Source organism: Danio rerio, chromosome 4, assembly GCF_049306965.1.
Source record: "Danio rerio strain Tuebingen ecotype United States chromosome 4, GRCz12tu, whole genome shotgun sequence".
Taxonomy (NCBI): domain Eukaryota; kingdom Metazoa; phylum Chordata; class Actinopteri; order Cypriniformes; family Danionidae; genus Danio; species Danio rerio.
Genome location: NC_133179.1, coordinates 20,965,455 through 20,987,133, shown reverse-complemented (window position 1 = coordinate 20,987,133; position 21,679 = coordinate 20,965,455). Strand labels below are relative to the sequence as shown.

At 37.2% G+C, this 21,679-nt stretch overlaps 1 protein-coding gene across 40 annotated transcripts in view; it reads right to left on the bottom strand.

Moving 5' to 3' along the window:
- cacna1c (calcium channel, voltage-dependent, L type, alpha 1C subunit) overlaps window positions 1–21,679 on the bottom strand; it is a 171,220-nt gene that overhangs the window by 88,108 nt on the left and 61,433 nt on the right. For all 40 annotated transcript variants that reach the window (XM_068219494.2, XM_068219499.2, XM_068219498.2 and 37 more), the window contains 2 exon segments: window positions 19,584–19,926; window positions 16,013–16,118 (listed from right to left, as the gene is read on the bottom strand). In XM_068219494.2, coding sequence (XP_068075595.1) covers window positions 16,013–16,118; window positions 19,584–19,926 — 449 coding nt within the window.

The following is a 21,679-nucleotide window of genomic DNA, read 5'->3' as shown; positions in this document are numbered from 1 at the left end:
TCAGCAGTCAATGGGTGTTGAGTTGTTTCCCCAACAAAAGGTCTGAACTCAGCATTTTAAAGCTTCTCCTCATTTAACATCCATTCACAAAAAAGTGGCCTTGTCCCATAGGGCTCCATTCAAACAGTAGATAAGACAGGCTTGGACATCTTAACAGTGCTCAATTTCTTAAGTTCAAAACAGCTGTCCAAAACAGTAAATCCAAATACAAGGGGTATCATACCCAAATAGGGGTATGAATTCCCCCTTGTTAGAAATTGTGGCCTTGATGATCCTAACCAAACCTCCCACCCCTGTGTATTACCAACCACATGATTTCTGCCTGCGATTGGCATGTTAGCAGGTTGTAATTTCAAACCCACTTGCTGCCTGTGTAATGAAAGTCCTCTGTGGTCCCATGTACACCTGGTAATAACACATGTTTTTGTCAATCCGTTTACAAGTGGAAGACACTACAGCCATCAATCAGGTCTAAAATGATTTGTCCACTAAGACCAGGGATTGTTGAAAATGCATTTAATTAGATTGTTTTCATATTGCAATTAAATATGTGGTTGAATGTAATCAATCAACAGAAAAATTCTTTATTGGATATGCTATGAGAAAAAGAAGGTACAAAATATCCTACGTTTTATTGAAATTATAGATAACATAACACACATAACATAGATTCGTTTATTCAATGCATCTTGTGCATTGCTTGTTTTTGGTTTAATTATTGCCATATCCATAACTGCTTCGGCAGTTCATTTCGCTGTGGTGACCCCTGATATATAAAGGGACTAAGCCGAAGGAAAATGAATGAATAACCGCTTGCTAATTCAAGATCAATGCTGATAAAAAAATACTACACAGCAATAACCACAAATTTATACATCAATAAGGCACAATACAAATATAACGTTACATTAAAAATATTAAATATGATTTTTACTTTGTTAATATGATAAAACATGTTAATACCTGGTGACAACAGGGCCTGTGATTCAACTCAATCATACCCATCAAGGATATGTCATATTTCATATAGCTTGGTACTTTGTACAACTGGATTTGGACGAATCAGACTTTACTGTGGGTAGAGCCAAAGAATATAGAGTACACAAGATGCTGCGACGGTCAATGTGTCTACTTTATGAAAGGAAGCCCCATATTCTAGTAAAGAAGGCAATCATCAATAGCTACAGATAGAAAACTCTCTAGAGGAGGGGCTCAGCCCAGATGTTTGTTTTTATAACAGTTTCTGAAGCTTCATTGTTTTGAACTCTCTGGGGTTGGCAAACACACTGGAATCTCACTAAATAATTGCCTCTCAGACATGGGAAATATATCCACATAAAGCTTGAAATCTCTACATTTACCAACTACATTTGAAAACAAATGTTCTCTGGTTTTGAAATCTGAAATAAACACAAGATACAGTTGATCCCTACTGACCCCATAAGTTCCCACCTCCGACATTCAAACGCAAATCACAAGAAAGCGACCAATTCAATGGCCCATCTTGTAAACAAAGAGAGGAACAAGAGGAATTAGTTGGGAATAATTTCAAAAGAACAGTGCATTATTCAAAGGATGATCATGTGAGACACATACGTTTCCTGCAGTATATTATTTGATAGGATAAATGGTGAGAGGGGTTTTAAATATGGCCGCTGATTGAAATGACTTAAATTAAAGTGACTTTGGTGGATCTAGCCAGGATGATGTCAGAGGAACAGAACTATGCAACCAATAATAAAAAAAATAAATAAATAAATAAAAAATTCTACTAGAGACTTGTTGTATTTAAGCTTCCTTTTCTCCCTCACCAAGTCCAATCATTCAATGGAAAGTGCATAACACGGTGAGCCAAAGGTTTGTAAGGGCGTCCACCGCCAGTCATTATTGCCCTGATGCATTGATTCAAGACCAAACGTCAAGTCGCAGGATTAAAATTCAACAGTCCTGTCAGAATGAGGGACTTTTCGTCCTTCCCTTGAGGCCACCACTGGAGGAGGACAAGGAAGACGACGCAAGGTCATTCTGAGCTCATTCTGATTAGTGTGTGAAGAGAGGGAGAGAGGGAGCTTTTAAGAGTGGGGGCTGATTCATTATTTATAGTTCAGCCATCGTTTGTATTAGAACATCAGCTTGCAGCCACCGGCCACAAAAACTGGGTTACCTCCCCCGAGTCCTGACAACAGGAGAAAGAGGAGGAGCAGGAGGAGGAGGAGAAAGAGGAGGTGGAGAAAGAGGGATGGAGAGGTGTAAGACAAGTCCAGAGGAGGTGAGGAGCAATGTATTACTAACCTGCTTGAATTACAACCTCACACCTACCCAAGTGTCCTTCACAAACTGTGGTCAAGGTATGGAGAGGGAGAGGAAAAAGTGATTTTTCTCACTCGTCCTCAATCTAAAATCCCAAAGCTATGTGTGTGTGAGTGAGTGAGTGAGTGTAGGACATGCTCGTGTTCGTGGTGGCGTTCACTTCTCTTCCTCGTTTCTTTAGGACACACTGTACCAGGTTGCGTGCTGAAGGCTCTCGGGCACGCCACTTATGATTTAGCTGTTCTGCTGGCCACAGGACAAGGCGATCAATGCAGTCAATATGATTTCAAATGATCTGAATGTTTAATAAACAGCAGTCTGACGCAAGTGGGCGTTTAGTCACATGCTGTTACGGTACTGTGTTTAGGCTGATAAAATGCCTCCCACTGCTCCCATAAAGCTTCTGTGTCTTTGTGTTTTGCATTAAATATGCATCTGCAGAGGAAATTCGCATTACACAAAACGCATTTATGATTTACTATTCATTTATTCCCCTTTAAGGGTCATCACTGTGAGGAGGTAAATGATGGTGAGGGAGGCAGGGGTTAGAGTTTATATATTAAAGATTCTTTAGCAGTTGTGGCATAATGTTGCTTATAAAAAGTTATTTTGTTTCATCATAGCTCTTGAAAACGAAAAAAAATATATATCCTGAGGTCCAGTTTTTGAGTTTTTTATACACAAAAACTATGTAAACACATACTATGAAATTATTATTTTTTAAATAGTTTATGTTTATGGATTGGCCCTTTTGAATTATATAGTAAAAAGAATTGTGTGGTAATCAGGATTACACCACATATGCAATTGAATGAGCTTATCTAGAAAATAGTAGCCTTCTTCACCATCCATTTTAAATGATAGGAATACAAATGAAAAGACCCAAAACTTTTTGTTATGTTATTTCTCAAACAATATTAGCAATGTGGTATATGCACAGGGACTTTTTATTTTTAGTAAGCCAGCTCAATTGCTTCCGGTGAACTGTCATGCCCATTATAAAATCTCAGCGGTTAGGATCTGATTTCTTTAAAATCAGTAATCTTCACTGCCTGATTGAGATACAATTTAGATTAGGCCTTATACTAGAAAAGAAGCACTGCATTTAATTCTCAGCCACATCTTTAAAATATGGACATTTATTTTACTTCTGTATCTTCAATTGAGTTTCTCTGCTCACCTGCTGCTCCTGACAACGCTTGTGTTTAAATGGCCTTTCCATCTTATTTTACACTTGTCTATTTAACTGATTATAATTTTATTAATTAACATTGTTGATGATGTAAAAGGAACCTTAGGAAATTGAAAACAGTCACATAAACAGTTCACAGAAAGTTTATCAATAGCCAACTTTGGCCCGCAGGCCCTAGTTTGAGCATCTTTGCTTTAACACTTTGAACTAGGGCTGCACGATATTGGAAAAATCTGATATTGCCATATTTGTTTCTGCGATAAGATTAAGAAGATAGATTGAATAGCTTTGAATGATGCTTTTACAGTATTCGGGTACAGAAAATAAATAATCACAAATCAAAAAAATACGCATTTTTTCTTACTTTGTTTTGTTTCTTGTCCAAATATAAAAAAAATTCGTACACCAAGTAAAAATGTTGTTTAGTTTTTACAGTCAGAGGAAATAAGCGAAAATGATGAGACTTTACTTGTTTTAAGGAAATTATCTGCCAGTGGGGTAAGTGAAATAATCCTGTTTTCACTATGAAATGTAGATATTTGGACTAGAAACAAGACAAAAATTCTATATGAAGAGGTTTTTTGCATAAATCATATAGAGTTCATTTGAATACAGTGAGTAACTCTATAGCTCCTGAACAACTATAATTCGAACTGGACATGGCATATATTTGCGATGTGACTATTACGAATGTGCACATTGTGATATCGATAGCCTGATGAACTATTTCATTGTTCTCTTTATTGTTATCATGCTTTGTGTGAACTGGCCCTTACTCTCTCATTGGCTGTAGCTTTTCACTATATCTTATCCCACTTGAGGTCGAATTAGCTGACTGGTATGGAATATTTAGCATATTGGACATTGGATTTTTGGTCTGCAAGGTGTCAGAAATGCATCAGCGAGCCTCTTTGATGCGTTTTTCAGTAGTTATAAAGACTGCCGAACACCAATCACCCACTGAATTTCCCACGATCACAGTTCAGCCTGTCAGCGAGCTTGTTAACTTGTCGGGCTGAAATCGGGCCTAAAAACCTGTAATGTGAACTAGACATTACATGTATCACATTTGTGGCTACAGTGAATGATGCTTCAGTTTTAAAGATGCTATGCACTGTTTTATAGAAAAACAGCTGTTTCATCTAGGAATAAATCCAACCGTCTACATAAATATACATCCACAGTACTTCACAACTTATCCTCAGTAAGCCGGACACCAGCATGCAGTCAAACGCAGATCATATAAAGCAGAAATGTTAGAAGTTGAGCTCTTACAGCTGCTTGACTAAAACAACATTGAAATGAAATGAAATTAAAACTTAAACATAGTTTGAAGCAATGCTGCATGGTCTTACTTTGATTGTGTATGTGTGTGTGAGTGTGTGTGTGTGTGTGTGTGTGTGTGTGTGTGTGTGTGTGTGTGTGTGTGTGTGTGTGTGTGTGTGTGTGTGTGTGTGTGTGTGTGTGTGTGTGTGTGTGTGTCTGGGGTATCAGCACTAATCCAAGTTAGAAATTGACCATAAATGAGCATCCTGACTTAGCATGAGGCTACACACAACACACAGGATCTCAGTATTATATACAACCACAGAAGCAAAAGATCAAATGCTTATTATGAAGTTATTCAGCCCACACACAAACATACAGATAAATCAAGCCTCCTTCCACAAAATCTACAGCATTTGTCATGTCTGGCCCCCATACAACAAAAACTCTACAAGCACTGACCCTCTTTGCTAAAGATAAAAAAAAATCATTCTCTATCAAATCTGAAATATACAAGAACAAAAACTGACTAGTCATCTGTTATCTGATGGGAGCTCAGTCCCTCAGCAGACATTCAACAAATAAACACATCTCACTACAGAGATAAGTCAATCATTTTACTACCACTACTACAGTATATATTAGTAGTGTAACGGATCACAAATCTCAATGTTGAGATCGCATTATGGTTTTCAGTCACGGATGATGGGGGAGAGGACAAATGTAATTTGCTTTCCGTTTATTACAGAAACTTCACTGTACAGTGCAGTACTTTTGGTTTTAAAAAACAGATCTTAGAAGCTGTAATTTTATTGCAAATGAAATCTGAATAAAAATAAATTGTAAAATATTCAGTACTGTGAAAAATTCACACTGTTATTACAGTTGCTGATAACGCTAAATGTATAAATCTAACATTATAATTTGTACAACCCATATTTTTTTTTGTCTCATTTTTAAAAAAAAAATAATTCATAAAACACATAAAACACTAGATGAAACATTTTTCAAGAATTATTCAGTGGCATATTTTTGATGGCTGGTTTTCACCACCTACTGGTTAAATAATGTAATTGCTGCATACAACTTTCATTTTTGAGCATTGTTAAATGCATATGACAGTGATTTCAATCTTTAGAGATGTATAAAGTACTAGAGACCAAGACTTAAGTAAAAGTACTAGTGCTCTATCAAAAATTAACTTGAGTAGAAGTAGAAGTGCTCTTTAAGCACCATACTTAAGTGGAAGTACTAAAGTATTCAAAATTTTGTATTTAAGTATTGCAAGTAGTTTATTTCAAAATGTACTACTCAAGTACTGAAAGTAAAAGTACAAGTATTGTGTAATGTAGTTATTAAAGAAAGCAGTCGAAAGACATCTTATTGTTTTGTTTATTTTATTATTAATATATATATATATATATATATATATATATATATATATATATATATATATATATATATATATATATATATATATATATATATATACTTGTTGACCATCTGGTGCACTTCCATGTCTAATTGAGAAGAGTCTGGAAAGCTTTGTCGTAATCATTTTAAATGAGTCAGCAGATTTTCTGTGTGTGTTATATCATGGAATTATACAACAAAACAAAAACAAAAAAGGGGATTTGCTGTATACTTTAACACCTTCACAGAGGCAAACACAGAGTGAAAAAGGTTTCAGAAAAGCAGAATAACTCACATTTACATCTAATGCTGACATATATGGTAAGAAATATCTATTTGTTGTGATATCAGGAAAACATAGTTGAACTGAAACCTCTGATTTGTTTAGAAAAGGGCTATCTTAACCCCACCTCACTAAACAAACACACACACACACAGACAGATTTATGCACAGCTTTAAATGTCAGCAAAGATCTCATATGGAGGGTTGAGAATGTAAAATAGAAACAAGAGAAAACAGAGGCAGACGCCGAAGATGTGCATGGATTTAATCTTGACAACCAAGTGACCTTGCCATGGATCATCAAACAATAAAGATACAACAGGTGCTAAAGATGAACAAATAGATGGGACACTGCTCAAATATTTACACACACAAAGCCCAGACGACCCGCTAGATGTCCCAATATGTCATTAACACAGTTCAAAAGTATTATGTGATGGATGGATGGATGGATGGATGGATGGATGGATGGATGGATGGATGGATGGATGGATGGATGGATGGATGGATGGATGGATGGATGGATGGATGGATGGATGGATGGATGGATGGACGGACGGATGATATAATAGAAAGTAAAAGTTAAATGATTGGTGATATATGGATACATGGACGATTGGACGGATAGACAGACAGATGGATGGATAGACGGTAAGATAGACAGACAGACAGACAGACAGACAGACAGAGAGATAGATAGATAGATAGATAGATAGATAGATAGATAGATAGATAGATAGATAGATAGATAGATAGATAGATAGATAGATAGATAGATAGATAGATAGATAGATAGATAGATAGATAGATAGATAGATAGATAGATAGATAGATAGATAGATAGATAGATAGATAGATAGCAGACAGAAACAATAGACCAGCCTTCTTGCTCTTTTTTTTAACTCTCACAGAAAAAATGCAAAGATGAGAGATAAAAAGAAAGAGAGAAACAGTTGTGAGCTCTTTAACAGTGACCTCATCTAGAGGAGTGGAAATTTCCTGGTAGGCATGGTGACAGCAGCAGCAGAACTGAGAACATTCAGCGAGATGAGAGCGACCAAGAGAAACGGACCACAACTCACCGGCACACACAGCATCACAGAGGAGATCATTCTCCCTTAACTCTCTCCATCTCTCTCTTACTCACACACCCTTTCACAGCAGATAAAACACAACTTCATACATCTCTGTGGTGTCGCCGAGAGCTCATAACTAGATACGCTTGTGCTGCTCTGGCCAGGTTTAAGCTCCACTAGGCTGCAGTGCTCAATGGAGCAGGTAGAGGGTGCTGTCGGAGGAGTGAAAGAGAAGGAGGGAGAAAAAGAAATGTATGTGGGTCACCCTCTGCACTAGTGATGTTTTTAGCTGCCTTAAAATACTGCACCGTCCCCACAGAGCTCTGACCCTTTCCCACTCATTCCACACACACCTTTTCCACACACACATTACATTAAACACGCAGATCTCTCTCTTATGCACTCACTATTGCACATCTTTATGGCACAAACTCGCTGATGTGGGTACGGGAGGGGTGCACATGTGTTGTGTGGGTTGTGTATTGCAGTGAGGAGAGAATGAATCTTGTCTAAATATGATGTTTTTGTAGATGAAATGGGCAGAATGTGAACTGGCCGGTCGCCAGAATCTCAGCGACAGCCGTTTTCTCACAGCACTCTAAAAATAAAAACGCCTTTATTTCAGATCTCAGAAATCAGACTGATCCTGCCCAATACAATCACATTCGTGCGCACATATTATATGTACAGTGTATCCAGTCACGATCCGTTTTTTTATTTTTTATAAAAACACACTCTAATGCAGACTTGATAGTGTACTATTATAGAAAGTATTATAACATTTATATCATACATTCATTTATGGGCGACATGGTGGCTCAGTGGTTAGCACTATCACCTCACAGAAAGAGGGTCACTGGATCGAGTGTCAGCTAGGTCAGTTCTCTGTGGAGTTTGCATGTTCTCCCCATGTTCATGTGAGTTTCCTCTGGGTGCTCCGGTTTCCCCCACAGTCCAATCTTCTTCTTCTTCTTTTTTGGCCTTAGTCCCGTATGGTTGCGGGGTGGACTCTTTGGAACAAGCCATTTTAGACTTGTCCATATGATAAAAACTTTTTTTTTACACATTCCGGCTATTGGGAAACTGGGAAACCAACACACACACACACTCATACACTTTGGCCAGTTTAGTTTATTCAATTCACCTATAGTGCATGTCGGAAACCGAATCACCTGGAGGAAACCCACACCAACACGCAACATGCAAACTCCACACAGAGATGCCAAATGGTCCAGCCAAGATTTGAAGCAGCGACCTTCTTGCTGTAAGACCACAGAGCTAAGCAAAGAGCCACTATGTCGCCCCCTAATTTGAACAAAGAAGCTTATAGAAATTTAGAAATTATCAAAATTATTAAATATTATCTACACACACCTAGTGTATATGCATATACTCATACAGTGACATACAGTGATTTTTAGCCATGAGAATTTATTTATCATACAACTAGACATTTTCACAGCAAAAGCTTTTTTCTCTCTCTCTCTCTAACCGCTTCAAAGTGCCACCACTACAGCATACAGTACACATCAAGTTAGAAGTCTTTTGTAATTGCATCACATCTCACACTGTTTTATATCATCCCACTACAGGTGTGGCATTTTTAAGACGCATGTCAAGTTAAAAATAGTCCAACTTTTATGTGTCTTGAGACTCTTGCATTCTGTTTCATTCTGTTACGCTCCGTCTAGCTGTTTTTGCACACATCAACACATCTTATGTAAACGATCCTTATGGAACATAACCAAACTGGGGTCAGTTAAGTCTAAATTATACAGTTTTTCTTAAGACTGATTAATTGACTGCTTGTGCAAGCAACATACCAACTAATGATGCCTTCCTGCACAAAATGCAAAGCAATTAAAACAGTACTTATATCTGCAGATATAAAAGGTGCTGACAGATTTTTGGACCGTTATCAGGGTATGAATTGTAAGGGGTTGACCCCTTTAATTAACAACTGATCCCCCCTGAAGGACGTCAAAACAACAAGTTTGGGGAGTCTGCCCTATATATAGTGAAAAATAGCATGCATTCATTCATTCATTTTCTTTCGGCTTAGTCTCTATTTCAGAGGTTGCCAGAGGGGAATATACAGCGGATGCCCTTCCAGCCTCAACTGGAAAACACCCATACACTCACTCACTCACACACACACACACACACACACACTGCTGCAAATATAGTTCAATTTACCTATACCGCATGTAAACTCAACACTGAAATGACAACTGGCCCAGTCAGGATTTGAACCCTCTTGAGACCTTCTTGCTGTGAGACCTTCTTGCTGTGGGGTGACAGTGCTAACCACTGAGCCATCATGCTGCCAGTTTTCAGTTATGTGCATTTTAAATAATAATAATAATAAAAACAAAAATGATAATAATTTAATATAAATGTAAATTCGACCACCCTGTTATGCTTAATTCCAATTAGCCATAAAAAATCAAGATGAGTGCATCATGTCACTATGTATGTTTAGTATTTTTAGTTTTGTCCCTTATTTCATAATTACAATGTTGGCAACCATATCATTAGATAAAAAGCACTGAAAACGAGCAAATTTCATTAATAAATGAGATGCAATTGAATTAATTATATCTGGTTCATTGAGGTATGTCTTGTATTACACAAACTATACAAATCTGACCCCCCAGTATTAATATACTGACTGTTGTGCCCAATAATCATGTGAAATTCCTTTTAATTGGTGTTTTTGATGCCTGGCTGTTGCTTCTTTTATATATTTTGCTGCTTTACAAGGGCTAGATTCTACTGCAAAAAAGAGGTGTGAAAGAGACATCTTTTTGTTAATTTTTTGTCTGAGGCCCTTCCCTGGTTTCACCTGCTGTTAACATTTTCTCAAATTGTCATTCAAGACGGTTTAATTTTTCCAACTGGAATAAACTTTTATAGCTCATGCTTAGATTTCATCAAGATTTCATCAGATCAGATTTCTTCAAGATGCTTTCATTTTTTACACTGGACCGATCACACAATTAAAACATAAGTACTATTAAATAAATAAACTATCAAGTGGGAAAGCAATGGAATGAAAAGGATGTGGATGGCAACTGCAATAATCCATGTGAATTAGTACAACGCATAATATTAATTATTTGTTACATTTATATAGCACTTCTCAGGACACTCAAATCACTTTACAGATTTGGGGAGAATCTGCTTAACCACCAGCAGTGTGCAGCATCCTCTTGGATGATGTGATAGCAGCCATTCTACACACACTACATTACTGTTGAAGAAGAGACAGAGTGATGAAGTCAGTTAGATGATATAGAGATGGTTGGGAGGCAATAATGGACAGAGACTAGTCGGCAAGTTTGGGTAGGATGCTGAAAACACACACACACACACACACACACACACACACACACACACACACACACACACACACACACACACACACACACACACACACACACACACTATTTTTGAAGGAAACCATGAGATTTGTAATGACCACAGACAGTTAGGACCTCAGTTTAACCTTTCTTTCAAAGCTCAGTAGTCACTGACAGTACAGAAACCCCATCACTATACTGATTTACTAGAACACAAACAGACCACATAGTGAGCACCCCCTGCTGGCCTCACTAGCACCTCTTCCAGCAGCAACCTAGTTTGCTCATCTTCCGTCCAGTTACTAACCAGGCACAACCCTTAGCTTCAGCTGGTTACCGTGTGAGAGCTGCACAGAGCTCGCTCCAGGCATCGACAGCACAGTCAATTCGACAATATCAAATTTTAAATACACTACCTTTCTCATGACACCTGCCATTACAATGCTATGTTTTGCATCTGAATGCATTCAACCAAATAAGTGTTTACACTACAAAAGCAATACAATCAAATGAGTTTTCAACTACCTCTAGAAGTGGCTGGTTATTGATTTGAGAAGAACTGATCTTAAAGGGCCATGAAACTCCTCTCTTTCGGTTCAAGTGTACCTCAAAATCGTTAAAAAAAAAGTGCATCATGATGGGCATGGAGCGCTCTGTGCAGAGGGAGAAGTAGGTGTGGCCGGCAGCACAGGGGAAAAAGAGGGGAGTGAACAACTATTGTCAGTTGGCTCACAAAATGATACAAACTGTCAGGAGACCCATGATTGTATAGTTTACAAAGTTAAAATGTAAAAGAAATAAACTTTAAGTAATTTAATGGCCTGCTACGTTTGTTTTTCGTAATATACACATAACACATAATCACAATTTGTTATATTATCATAAAGATAATCATGTAATCCTGCCGGTAAACTATAGGATTTTAAACAAATGGTGAACACAGCAGAACAGATATAGGTGATGTGTCTGAATGGTAACAAACTCCACTGGTAAAAGTCAAAGTCCCCCATTGTCCAATTCTCTTACAGCTCTCCTGACAAAAATACTTGCTGCAAGCCAACAGATTTGCTGTATCGGCCCTGACAGCATCGTGGGGAAAAACATGCAACCAACCCTGTGGATCATGAAAACAAACACATAAGACCCGTGCCATATGCAGACGCAGTCTCACCCAGTCATTGGGTCTTACTGCTTACCAGGTCTGCCTTACCTTTGGATGTGCTCTCATGAATAAATAAGAAGCAGGGTCTTCTCATAGGGTAAGAAAACTCCACTATGAATAATAATGAGAAACTGAAGCATCATCACTTCACTAGAAGATTCGCGCTACGTCACTGATTTTGATCACCCCAAAAATAATTTTAAACGCGGAAGATGAAATTAGCTGACAAAAGCTCAAAATTGTCCAGTTTTTCCCACAATTAAACCTAACAGGTGTTAACGTTGTCTTAATTGATGCTCAACAAACAGATATCTATTTAAATCTTTAAAAAAAAGTACTCCAGGGTGTCTTGAACCTTTAAAACCAGGTGTAAATGCAACTTTCCTCTTCTAAACTGTGAACTATTGAACATAGATGGTTAAAGAAGAGTACTTTGTCTCAGAGTGAATGTACCTTCTGCTCTGCAGGTTGGGCTTCATAGATACTGTGTTACCACGGTAGCTGTGCATTTTACCATCACCAAGGATACCATATCCATGACAACCTCTACCCATCAAAAGATTCTGTTCATAGCCCATAAAAAGATGGGTATACTGTATGCACTGAATGAAAGAAGCTGTACTTACAGTATGTCATTATTACCTGCCTATAGCAAGAAACATCATTTCAGAAAATCATTTTCCCTATAGAGAAATGAATTTGTAATGAAAATATTAATTTTAATGAAAGACCTACCATGTGCTCTGAGCCAAAAAGTCAACTGAACTTGGGGAAAACATATTTAATTAATGAATACCAACTAAAAGCTACACTATTCATCATGCCAAGGAGGAGAGCTATAGCTTCACAAAAGAGAAAAGTCACTGTGTTGCCATTCGATACTAAATGATAACCGTGGTAAAAGCCCACCTTCATGAAGCATTGCAAATGACGTAAACAGGGCAGCAAAGGCCCAGCACACTGAAGTTATGATATAATTGAGCCTTCTTACACTTTGCAACAACTTAAGGCATCTTTACACAGCTGAGCTAAGCATGCTCAAACCCAGTATTAAATTAAATTGAAAATAAACTTCAAATATACTGTTTTAAATGTTCAATCAATGACTAAATGACATTTTAACAATGTATACTGTACAATCTAAAAAGTAAAAAAAAGTTTCTGTTAAGAAGTTTGTAATGTAATTCATCCAAATGATTAATCTCACAGCAATAAGGTGGTTTGAGTCATGATTTTTTTACGTACCTGTTAAGAGAATAAATGAGGGAAAGACTGAAGGCTACTGCAAATTCTGTATGTGTGCAATTACGTGCCCTCAAAAGTATAAACATATGCTCACATTGACACATTTACAGGTTTCCATTGTGTTCTGCACCAGTAAAATACACAATACAGCATCAGATCTCAGAGCTGATGGAAGAGTGGATTAGTGTTACTCAGGCTACGGCATGAATCTCTGAGAGGTCTGAGAACTCTTTCCACTGCCAAACATCCAGATTACCCACACTCCATCGTTCTGCATTCATCCAGGCTGAATGTACTGTACATCGAGCACTGAAGCACACAGGCTGTTCTCAGGCTTACACAGCTCTACACTTATTGCACTTATTGTTATTACAGTAAGTTCTAAAATGGACTTGCACCTTGCAAAAACAGATATTTAATCATTCAACGAATAGTATTAGCCATCATCATCATTATCACATCCATAACATTGGTAATCGATGGATTACTCTTCAGTGTTTGGACTCCCAGCATTGAATATTAAAAGGCATTAAACTAAAGTGAGCTAAACTGAATCTAAACTGAAGTGAACTTAAATTCTGAAAACCTAACTACAGTTGCAGTTCACTTTATTCTTCTATGTGAAGCTGCTTTGACACAATCTACATTGTAAAAGCGCTATACAAATAAAGATGAATTGAATTGAACATTACTATTCCACCAAACATCACATCATAACTGCAATATCAACAGAAGAAATCCTCACAACTACTACCAATATCACTATGACAAACACATGACCATTATTATCCATACCACTATTATCATCATCAGAACCAACTTTACAAATATCATCATCAGCACCTACCCACAACTCTCATCTACAATGCAATCTCATGGTACTTTGTGACGACTTGATTTAGTGAATAATATGAATTTGTACAGTATAATGCCTACATTTTAGTATGATTTTTCCATCCACCAAAAACTGTTGGGTTTAGGGTTGGGTTTGGAGGGGACGCCTACTTTTTAGTATATGTTTTTGTAGAAAATAAATGAATTAATTATCTAAACACAATATGTCAATTCCTTAAATGCATGTTTTTAGGAAGTTTTTTTAGGAAGCACAATTTTATTAGTAACACATTAATATTTGAAAATACAGATTTGTAGAGTATCAATCTCCATTTGTTATACATTAAATACAAAATACATTAGATACTTAAAAATGTAATGAGAAACATACCATTTTTACAGTAAATTTCAAGCACACTGTAAGTTTACCTTGCTTTACAGTGCAAACATCTAAAGATTCTTAGGTCAAAAAGATGACTTAAGAACCAAAGAATCAAACCAATTTTTTGTAAGATAAAACCAAATATCTTCCAAGTACCGTGCATGCAGTGCCTAATTATAACGGTCTAGGCGCAAAGTCTAAAGTGCATGATGCAAAAGCATTAAAGGCGTGTCCGAATCCACTTTTGCTAGTTTAAGGACAGAAAAATACATTTTGTGCCCTGGTGTCTAGCAGGGTTGTTCTTATTCTCTTAATGAGTTATGGGGGTGGTTTAATAATAAGTCTTATCTCCCATCCCTATTAAGAGCCAATTGCACCGTGGCACATTTGCAATTTACATGCCGAACTTTGCAAGTGGAAAAACTTAACGCTTCACTAGTAAGAAAATAGTTAAACCATCTGTAGCGCGAGGATAAAGAATAAGCCTCCTCCATTCGGTCTCTTTACTTTTACTCTTTACTTTTACTTTTCTATAGGGAAACGGTGTTGTCCACACTCCACTGAAGACATCCATAAGCCTACATATTTAATTTGATTTGTTAAGCGCAAAGATTTGTTTCAAAACTATTTCTAAATTCAGTTCCAATTTCAGGCAAACAAATAACTAAACAATAATAACAAAGTGTGGTCAAAAAAGATATATCCAAACACACGTCCTGTTCTTAAGCCCCATTTGGTGAGGCACTTATCTTAAAATATAAATATGCATTGAATAAATATTACCTCTAACCATTCTATTTCAGTCCCTTTCAGTTCCATAAAATTGCAACGTGCCAACAATACGGCTCTACGCACCTCTTTTATTGAACGAAACACCTATGAGTCCACAAAGTGGATTTGCTATTTAAACAATGTGGCGCAAAACATAAAAATTATTGTTGCACTGGTCTGAAAATAGCAACAAATCACACTAAACACATCTAGCACCTTATTGCACCGGGTGTTTGATAAAGCCTCTAGTGGGATAACTACTGTATGTGAATTTTTATAATCAAAAACCATTCTAAGACCTTAAACTCTATAGAGGGTGAATTAAGATTCTTTAAGACCTTTTCCAGACCAACATCATCAAAGCATTTTCACCATAAAATAAGATCACCAGCATCATTATTCACTGTCACAACAATCATCGTCATCCTCATTTCAGCTATCATTGCCATAACCCTTAACATAATCACAACCATACAATCTTTACCATTATCATTACAACCATAAACAAAATCATCGCTATCAGAAACAAAGTCATCATCACTTTACCATCTTCAATATCACTATCACAACCAATATTGATCTCCATATTGATTATAACCACCAACAGCAACAGCAGCATGCCATAAACATTATTAGTAATCTTATTATCATATTATCATTGTCATCACATATTGAATCACCACCATCATGCTCATTTAAGACTTTATATCTCTTACCAGATTTGAGTTGGTTGCGTTGGAATCGTCCTCAGGGAAAGGGATGTAGACAGCTAAGGCCACACAGTTTGCAAAAATAGTCATCAAAATTATGATTTCAAACGGTCTGAGGAGTGAGTGTTAAGGGAAATGGAAACACAAGTACAGTAAAAGAAGAGTGCATACATAGAGTACAGTATAGTACAGTAGATGTTAACTCAAATTAGTGTACAAGACAGTGTTCAATCTACATTAATTCTCTCTATTCGTATATTTCTAATAGCAATGCTCAGCTTATATAAAAAAAAAAAAAAAACCTGGTCTTCATCAAGACAACAATCTTAACCTCCCCACATTCCACGTTTTTATCTCTCTCCCCTCTCTCTTTCTTCACTGGCCAGATTGTTTGTGTGGCTTTCAGTTCTGCTGGAAATGCAATCAAACTGTGTCATCATTTGTTACAGGAATGGATTTCTCCGAGATGGGTGTTGAGTCGCATGGCACGTGTCCTGAGGAGAAACAGATGTGTTCTTGTTTTTCTGGATGTTTCTCTTGTATCTGCTGTCTGGGGCCTTGAGTTATGGCTCTCTGGGGTTAGTTCAAAATTACAGAGCCATAGACCCCATAACCCGTTTAGATAAACATGCTTGTAGATCAGTAGTTCACAGTCCGAAGGGAATAAAAACAGATATTGCAGGCAGACACAAACTGAATTTTATCTTTAAAGGTCCTGGAAGGTTATAAATAACACTTCTATATATGAAATCTGCTTGGCTGTGCATTGAGTGTGAATGTGTGCGAGCGAACGCGTGTTTGTAGGATAGGAGGGGTCAATATGCGTTTTCGCATTTGCGTGTGTATATGTGGGAGGGGTGAATATTTGTGTGCATGATTTTGTGTGTGTGTGTGTGTGTGTGTGTGTGTGTGTGTGTGTGTGTGTGTGTGTGTGTGTGTGTGTGTGTGTTTGTGCGCATGGACCTGTTCAGCCTGTTGAGAGGAGCTGTTGGCATGGCAACACAGCCAAAGACAGGAGAGATGGGCTTTGGAGTCTCTGGAGATACAGATCCAGTCAAGTGTGTGCAAGACTGAAGACACATTCGGATAGAGCCGGCGAAAGAGGAACTTTTATAAAATGTCCCACGGAAATTAATGAGGGAAAATATTTCTGTCTCCGCAGTTCAGTTCTTCCCTCGCGCCGGTTTGTGAATTTATGAGGAAATGTTTGATGATGGGATCAATTCTTGGCTAAAGCGGTGAATGGGAGCTGGATCTCCTATTTTCCTGATGAATGAAGCATTTTACTCAACCGATCAATCCTGATTAACATATTTTCCTGGTTAGGGGCCTATCGCTGTCTCTTGTGGGCAAACAATTACATAAAACTGTGAGCGGTAGAGAGAGGAAAAAAGGGGGAAAGGACAAGGGAACACACTGTCCTGCAGTGTCATATAAAAGGGTATTTGAGGAGGGCATGTGAATGACTCATCAAAGCCCATCTTAATCTAACTCATTTCTGAACTAAGTAAAAAAGACATTGACATCTGATGCAATTACACAAACCCTATGGAAGCAAAAAGGCAGCAATGAACCTCCATGTGAAGCGGCACAAAACGTCAAATTTATACCTGTAACAGCACAGAGGGTTTGGCAATAATGGGAATAACATCACAGAATAATTTTAAAACATTTTACTGCGTGTTTCTGTACTGCAACATGAAGCATTGCATCTATTGCATTACATTTATAAACATAGCTAAACACATTTACAAAAATAACAAATATGTAATTATTACACATATTCAGACGCATCATGGTGATTTATGACCTGGAGATCAGACTAAATTCAGCTAAATTCTGTTTGAGGTGTTTAAGAGAAGATTCTAACTGTAACACTGATTAAATAACATGCAGGAAACTGTATCCTCAGCTACCTGCTGAAGTAATCATTAAAACTCAATACAAGACTGTTTTGGATGTCGATCTGGGAGGAAAGTGTTCGCCAAGAACACAAATAATATAATAAAATGTAAAAACAGAACTTTCAAAAGTAAAGACTGCTCTCTAATCTGAAGCCCTTGTCATAAGATAACAAACTTTTGGGGTCTGTTATTACCGACAGTTCTGTCTGGTTCTTGAATCTGATTGGCTGATAGCTGTGCAATATTCTGCAATGTATGTAACAGCTATGTAACAGCACTAGTACAGCCTCCTCACCCTTGTGTAATACTCTGCCTACATAATGTTCCTACATTGCAGCTTCTAATTCAAAACATTCAGTTTTTTTAATAGCGGGTTATAATCGCACCAAAATGTATTCAAAGTTAAGGGAATTATAACAAGCACAAACATTTCTCTAACCATAGTAGTGCTGTGTGTTATTTTTTTAACCCTTTAAGGTGACATGCTGACTGAATGACTGACTGACAGGTGTGTGATGCGCGAGACCAGCAAACATAACGTATAGCTTTCAGTCAAGATGAAGTTTCCAAAATTATTCTTTATTTATAGATAAAGGTCTATGGTTTTGCATGCATGACTTTTTCTTGCTGGAGTTTATACCATTTCACTTTCCTTCAGGATGCATTAATGCCACTCTGTAGTTCTATTAAGAACATTTATAAAAATTCTTAGCAAATCTAATAAATGTGGGAGACATACTCACTACATCAACGAACTAAATCGCAAAAATCTGTTTTGTGCATGAACAGAGGAAATCCGTGCACAAGCAAAGACATGCACTCTTGTAATACTGCGCTCACAACATTTGTCATTGAAATAAAGCCAAACATAGTTGCTAGATCTGTGTAAAAGGTCTGCCTCCACAGCTGGAAAAAAACCTAGAGGAAACAATGCCTATTTTATATATTTATAATTTAGGAATTATAGCGCGTGGGCATCCACCAGCCCATCATACTGAGCAGAGCAAAAATGGTTGACATTGTCTATCCACAAGATGGTGACAGAAACCAAATAATAAGACCTTAGAGAAGAAAAGCTTAGCGTAATTTCTAACTAAAGCTGTTCAAATCATTATTAAACTGGTAAATCACATTCTACGTTGATCTCTTTTTTTTGTATGTTGTAGTGTATACCATAGTAATTGTAGTGTATTAAGTGTGAGATGGGACTCAGGAATCAGGAATGTATGTATTTTGTGTTGGCCACTTTTTGTATAACCCTGAGTTACTTTTTGGTGTTGGTATACTTTTTTTAAAAGAAACTATTGACAATTAAACAAGGATTCTTTAGATTAAATTGATCAGGAAGTGACATTATACTTTTACCTTTTGAAATCTCGATTTATCAAAACTCTTTTTAAAAATTTAAGCTGCACAGCAACTGTTTTTTATCATAATAACAATAAATATTGATTCAGCATGGAATCACTAAAGATTGAAGACTTGAGCTGAAAATTCAGCTTTGCCATTACAGAAATAATAAATAACATTCAACAGCTATTTTAACTTGTAATGATATTTCAATATTTTTATGTAGCCTCGGTGAGCATAAGTGAAACACTTTCAAAACTTTTACCGAACCAAAAGATTAAAAAAGTTCTAAAACAAGCCGATCAGAGTTCAAGAAAGGATACTTCCATTCCACGATATTGATGCACGCCCTGCGGATGGGGTTTTTGAGAGTGAGGCAGAGAAGGGCTCGGGGTGGGCGTGTGGAGGCAGTGCTGGCCTGTTTCTTGGGTTTGGTGTAATGCTGGCGTTTGCGCTGCGTGGAGCTCGCAGTGGAGATTGGTGCTCCGGTGGTGCCCATCAGCTTGGCCTGCCGTGCCGCGTCAATGGCTGCCTGCCAACTAAGGGGGGCGCCAGGGGTGGGAATGTGTTCAGGTGCAAGACCCAGCACCCCACCCCCGCCCCCCACATGCTCGTCCTCATTCAGACTGGGGACCGGAGCCAACGACGGACTGGAATAGTTGGAGCCTTCAAAAAAACAGGAGAAGACAGTGAATGAGAGAGTGTGAGATTGACATTAACACAATACACACAAAAAAGCTGTTCTGTGCGGTTTTGTTCTGTATTAATTTTTTATATCTAAATGGATTTCTTATTTTAGCATACTTCCGTTAGCTTGACAACTTTTTTTTTCTGCCTTTTAAGGTAGATATTAAATGGTGACAAAAATAAATGGTTTGGCCTTTTCCCAGAGTCAGTATTTTGGTCATTTAAGAGAGTTTGTTATACAAGTTTACAAGGGACAAAAGAAAGCCCTCAGCCAGATGGAACAGTGGTTTTATAAAACATATCATGTGCTTGTCACAAATTTTACTTGTCCAATCAATGTTATTGAGCTAGTAAATATGCAAATAAGACAGCCAAATCCAAGCACAACTTTGTTTACAAGTGTACAGTGTGAAATTCTCAACGCCTGGAAACCTAAGATTAAACACCCCTGGTGTTTGGATTTAATAAGCACTGGGTAAACGAATTGAGGTGTGAAAAGCCACTCAATGTTCTTTTATATAAATTGTTTCATTTTGTGTCACACCAGTTTAGTCATACTGGTCTATAGTAACAAAACATTTCTATGACATTACTCTAAACACCACAAACGGCTGCCCTGCAAATACTGTTTCATCTCCATCTGCAGTCCAAGAGTGTACATATCTGAAAAAAGAACCACCATGAACCTTACTAAAAAGTGTGTGTGTGTGTCAATAAAGAAAGACAGAGTGAGATCGCAGTAGCAAAGACAGAGATGTCGATTGTCTCTTCCTCTATTGCCCTCTGTTTCTAATAAATGGTTCATCCAACCAATAAAGTCAAAGGATGTCTTAGTTTGAAATATCATGTAAGAATGCATCAGTGAGTTAATGAATGTCTATGGCAAAATATTTCACCAACCCCAGTTTATACGCAGGTAGCACACATAGGCTTAAATTGTAAATGCATTAGCTAAAAATTGCATTAACTGCATTAAAATGCATTAACTATGAACAATCCATGGCCACTTTAATAGACAAATTAGTTCTTTTGTTTATTAATTTTTAAATCAGCCAATCACAGGGCAGTAACCTACACTCTCAGAAAAAACGGTACTGGGTGGTACAAATAATGTTTCGTGAGGAACAGTTTTGTACCTTTCTAAAAATGGTACTTTATATGGTACAGAAAAGGCCTCTTATGATACTGTTCTGTACCTTTATGGAACAATTGAAATGAAGGTACACAGTTGTTCTCATGTAAACGGTTCAAAAGTGTTGAACAACCCCTTTTTTACAATATCTATGAAAATAAATATTACTGGAAAGTCAAAGTGAGATTATGAATAATTTCCATATTAAAACATGAATCATGATTTAAAAGTATGTGTTTAAAGAAACTCATAAACATTAATTATTAAGTTCTATAATACAAAACAACTGGTAAAACATTAAACTTTTGTGAACTAAACATTTAAGGCATTTTTAATAATTGTTTGGAAATCATTTTGACACTGTTAAGGTACAAATTATCTTTTCACTGTAGTGGTACCGAATCTTTGGGACAACATTGTACCATTTTTTCTGAGAGTGTACGGCATTTAGGCATCCAGGTGTGGTCAAAAAGATCTGCTAAAGTCATACTGAGTAACAGAATGGGGCGGCAAGGTGAAATAGGTGTCTTTAAACATAGCACAGTTCTTGGTGCCAGAAGAGCTGGTCTAAGTGTTTTAGAATTTGTTGGTTACTGGGAC